The sequence below is a fragment of the Sphaeroforma arctica genome (assembly GCF_001186125.1).
Source record: "Sphaeroforma arctica JP610 unplaced genomic scaffold supercont1.709, whole genome shotgun sequence".
NCBI classification, from domain to species: Eukaryota; class Ichthyosporea; order Ichthyophonida; genus Sphaeroforma; species Sphaeroforma arctica.
Window position 1 is genome coordinate 44,311 of NW_014039849.1, and position 4,393 is coordinate 48,703.

The 4,393-nt window shown below is 42.3% G+C and overlaps 2 protein-coding genes across 2 annotated transcripts; one reads left to right on the forward strand and one right to left on the reverse strand.

Moving 5' to 3' along the window:
• Window position 1: 1 nt before the first annotated feature.
• Window positions 2-1,127, forward strand: SARC_08171 (hypothetical protein; the record flags this gene model as incomplete). The annotated part of the gene is made up of 3 exons (XM_014297867.1): window positions 2-5; window positions 194-397; window positions 1,015-1,127. 3 exons carry the CDS (start codon window positions 2-4, stop codon window positions 1,125-1,127), a joined length of 321 nt encoding a protein of 106 aa, XP_014153342.1.
• A 786-nt stretch (window positions 1,128-1,913) lies between these two features.
• Window positions 1,914-2,742, reverse strand: SARC_08172 (hypothetical protein). Its single transcript, XM_014297868.1, has one exon. It carries the CDS (start codon window positions 2,368-2,370, stop codon window positions 2,014-2,016), a length of 357 nt encoding a protein of 118 aa, XP_014153343.1. The 5' UTR covers window positions 2,371-2,742; the 3' UTR covers window positions 1,914-2,013.
• Between the last annotated feature and the right edge of the window lie 1,651 nt (window positions 2,743-4,393).

A 4,393-nucleotide genomic window follows, 5' to 3' on the forward strand; every position in this document is an offset into this window, starting at 1 on the left:
CATGCGTACGTGTGTGTGTGTGTGTGTGTGTATGACGAAGCGACTCAGGTAGCCAACTCGTGCAAGCTTATCAACAGATTCATCTACTCGTGACTAGTTTTTTATACACCAAAGTGCAGAGTATAATCACCTAAACGCCAAAGTATCCCTTTCTCACCCACACCCTCGGTGCTGTCCAACATTACATTGATAGATTCGCGCCGAGATAGAGACACTCCAGACCGTACCCGTGACCGTGGAAGCGCTCGCCCGAGTGGTGGTAGAGCACTGCCGCAGCCCTCAGGCCCGCGCACGGGTGGTCGACCGCTGCCTTCGCCTCAGGGCAATCCTGCGTCAAGGCAACACTCGGGTGATAGGGCCCTGCCTCCCCGACCCGGGGGTGATAAGAACGCCCAACGTATGTCTGGTGTTTGTTGTGGGGCGGGGTGAGGTGGTTCATGGGAGTATGATGGTTTGTGGGCTGGGTTATTGAGTATGATGGTTTGTGGGCTGGTTTATGTGATTTTGATGGTTTGTGGGGTTGTTTGTGTGAGTATGATGGTTTGTGGGGTTGTTTGTGTGAGTATGATGGTTTTTGGGCTGGTTACTGTGTATTAGGTACAGCTGTAAGCAAGCTGGGTGAGGTATATTGCTGAAGCGCGTCAATGGTGGCATATCAGTGTGCGTCAGTCGTAGATATTAGAGTGTTTGTCCCCATGTATATTGAACGTTGCACATATGCCAAAAGTACTGTCACATTTGATGAAGGTGCGTGGACTGCGTATCAAAGGTCTACACTAGCACTATATACACATGCATGGGCGACACACTCGTGTGCCGGTACATCTTTTGAAATGACTCGCTTTCTCGATCAATGCATAGACTCTTCAGCTTGATTTTGCAGCGATATTGTGGTATAGCAAGGGATTGTGGTTGTTAAAACTCCAAGCTCACTTCAGTTTCCTAGGTATCAATCTTTCGCACAGTATGTTCACACTATGAACACTCTTGTTTTGTCGATGTACGCATTCACAGGCCTTCCAGCGAAACCCAGCATGCCCAACAGACCTGGAGGCCCTCAAAGCCCAACTCTGCCCAAGGTACCCAGTAAACCCAATATGCCGAACCGCCCAGCCAAACCTACGTGAACTGCTCGAAGCATTGGGTAGTGAGGAAGTGTGGAACAATCAACCGGCCAATATATGTGGTAGATTGGACATCGTGGGCCTAAGTTGTCTGCCTATAATTAAAAATAATAAATTGAATTTGTAGCCAACACAGTATGTCGGTTGATTAAGATGGACTGGGTTTGCTACTGATGGTATTGCAAAATGTTCTGTTTCTTTCTCTGTCGAGCGAGTAGATGGGCGAGTGGAAAAGTTATTCCTATAAAAAATATAAACAACACTTTACGCGCTTTGAGGGAAAGTAGAATGCAGTGATGTGGCTCCACTATTGATAACAGCACATGGTCTTTGGTCGGGTAGAATGCCCATCAAACCCGGCATGAAACAAGTCGTCTCATGACACTCAAACTGTCCAAATGTCCTAATTTGCCCTATGGCTTGTATGTATTATCGAGCAGTGCAGTGAATCATTCTAAGAAAACGCCATAAATGAAACCTAGGTATGACGAAAACAAACGGGGTACTGTGAGCTGAGAGTCAATTATACCACCAAAATTGATCTTCCAACCTGTTCCGAAATATTTGGAAACAATTGGAGAAGCAACTGGCTGGAAGCCATAATGATGACAATCCAGACTTGATGCCAATTTAGGCGCTATTAGAATGAGAGTTGTCGAACATTGATTTGAGAAAATCTCATCCCTTCGCAGAGATCTAATTGAATAAATATGTCCGATTTTTCCGTTCTAGAAGGGACTTCTGAATGAGTTGATGTGAAGTTAACCCTAATTCAGACTACATTTAAGTGACCGAGCGACTGTATTAATAAATAAAAATACTACGTTCTATCATGAGATTAGATCTCAAAAAAAAACCCCCTTTTTATGGTACCATCAGTGGAGAATGCCTAACTGCTTTGGGTCGTGCGGTCCGACCTTGAGTCCGTAAAACTGGCCAAGTGCGACAGTATTTGCGTATCAGCGCGTATACACAAAATCCTGGAGGAAAATCCGACACCAATTGAAGCTTCTGTGGCATTTACATTTTGAAGCTGAGTTGAGAATTCAAATTGCAAAATTTCGATGAGAGAAGAATGTGGGCTGGCTCGCAACCAACGCGGCATACTGCCGAAATATGACGCAGGATAACTAGATGGATACTGATTCAACCCCATAGATGAGCAATTAGCCGACTTCGTGAAAACTGAGCAATCGATTCGTATTGATTTTAGAGCTTGGGATCCGATTTCAAGGTTTCTCGTCATAAAGTAATGATGCAGACAAATCGCATATCGACGATGATACGTCAGTATTTCAAGACTAGAATCGGGGTTTGGAATACCGTGTATGCAAGCACAACTCCTATGTGTCGTAGGACACTTCTCAAGATCAACCGGGGAAAAAAAACATTTTCATTTCCCGGAAATAACGTCAGCTGCAGATGCTAATAGAAAGCTGCAAAAATGCTTAAGTCCAAAAGACGTGTAGGCTGATATTGAAAACAAAACCGATACTCAGTCGTTGACTTCATCTATCTTTCTGTTGTGTCGTCAAATCATTTCAAACTATGCGGAACTGGAAGAAAATATTACACTGCCCTTTATATCGATCGTAATACAGCGGAAATGAAGTTCAGGTCATGGGTCTAATTCAAGCGTATGATGTATGTTTTGGCCGATGTTCGCTTTACAGGCTGAAGCAAAGGTTCAAGAGACGGTTAGAAATGCAAACGAGTGCACTAGGAACTGCGTATTAGTCTTGGACATACGAAGCCCAAGTCGTTGCCTACTAACCTGCCGGGGTTTAGGGTTTGGACGATTCTGTCAAATCGGGTCTAATTTTCAGAAGGCGATGCAACTCGCAACTTTTATTTTATTTTATAAACACTTTTTTTTTGCTATATTGATCCGAGATTGCCGAGCTACAAAATTTCAATGAATTCTTGTATATCGTGGTAAACAAACGGCTAAAAATCACCCTTCTAACAAATCGTGTAAGAATAGTTGAACACATAGTTTTTGTTTTTCAAAAATTCATTAAACAACAAGGTGCTTAGAATTTGTTGTTAAAGGCTAACGAAAAACGGGAATACGTACCGTTAAAGTACGTTTGTCGACTGTGATGTAGAATAAGTAAAAACATTTCATTGGTAGGATGGAAAACCGCCCTTTTACAAATGTGGTGTCAAATGTTGTGTGTTTTCACTGTTTTGAGCGCTCAATTCAATTGTGCACACACACATATATGAAGTTGTCGGTTATAGGTAGATCCACACTCAATTATCTATGGAAACAGTACAGAGGGAACATAGTTGAATACGAACATAAAACGAAGAACATGAAGGAATCATATTGCACAAGTGTTATCGACTCGCAAACTATACCATATCGGCATCGCAACAGCAGGCTAATGTAGCATCGAACCCGAATACTATGGGGACGCAGCACACAGCATCGACTTCCTCAGGGATTGAAACCAGTCATATGTAGAATGCTAGCACACCGCCGTCAAATCAATCGATGGTGATCACTTCCCAAGCGTCTTCGAGCTCTTCAGGTACTTCATCGGATTCGCAAGGAGAGACAGATTTGGAGACATTATTTGCAAGACAGCCGTGACAAACAGACTAACTTCTTGGTGGAAAGATTCTTAATCTAGCTTTGCGATTGTGCAAACAAATAAGGAGAAATCTGGCCATCATGCGCCCACATTTATGGAATTCTTTAATGGTAAGATTTGTGCACTGATGTTGTACACGTACATATTGCCACGTGGGGAGGGTGACTTAGAAGCACTCTGTGCAGGTCCACTAACTACTGGTATGTCTAGTGCGATTGAACGGAAAGACACAAGAGTTTTTGATTGCACGGACTCCGGTGTGTCCACAACATCAACCGGACGTACACGCAGCGCCAAACATGACAGGCCATGAAAGAATTGGCGCGTTCAAAGGAAAGCAACGAAGCTATGAACGAAAAATATTTAAAGGGGGTACATATGTTTATTGATAGCGACAACGTGCGAGACATAGCTACACTTTTAAAAAAATACTGGAACTGAAGAAAGCTATACTAGAAGTTGATGTTGATGAAGAGCTAGAAAAAATGTGTACCAAAGCACTACAATAAGCAAAAGATGAGTTTAAGGCTCCACTAGGTTAATGTGTATACTACATAGTGTATAATGTAAATAAAAGAAAATAAAACAATTGTAGAGCAGCAGGTATTTATTATTTATATTATAAATATCTATATATATCTATATATACATATAAATACAATATATATA

Coding starts and splice junctions, on each gene's coding strand:
- SARC_08172 (XM_014297868.1), bottom strand. CDS start 2,370: ATGACGAGAAACCTTGAAATCGGATCCCAAGCTCTAAAATCAATACGA.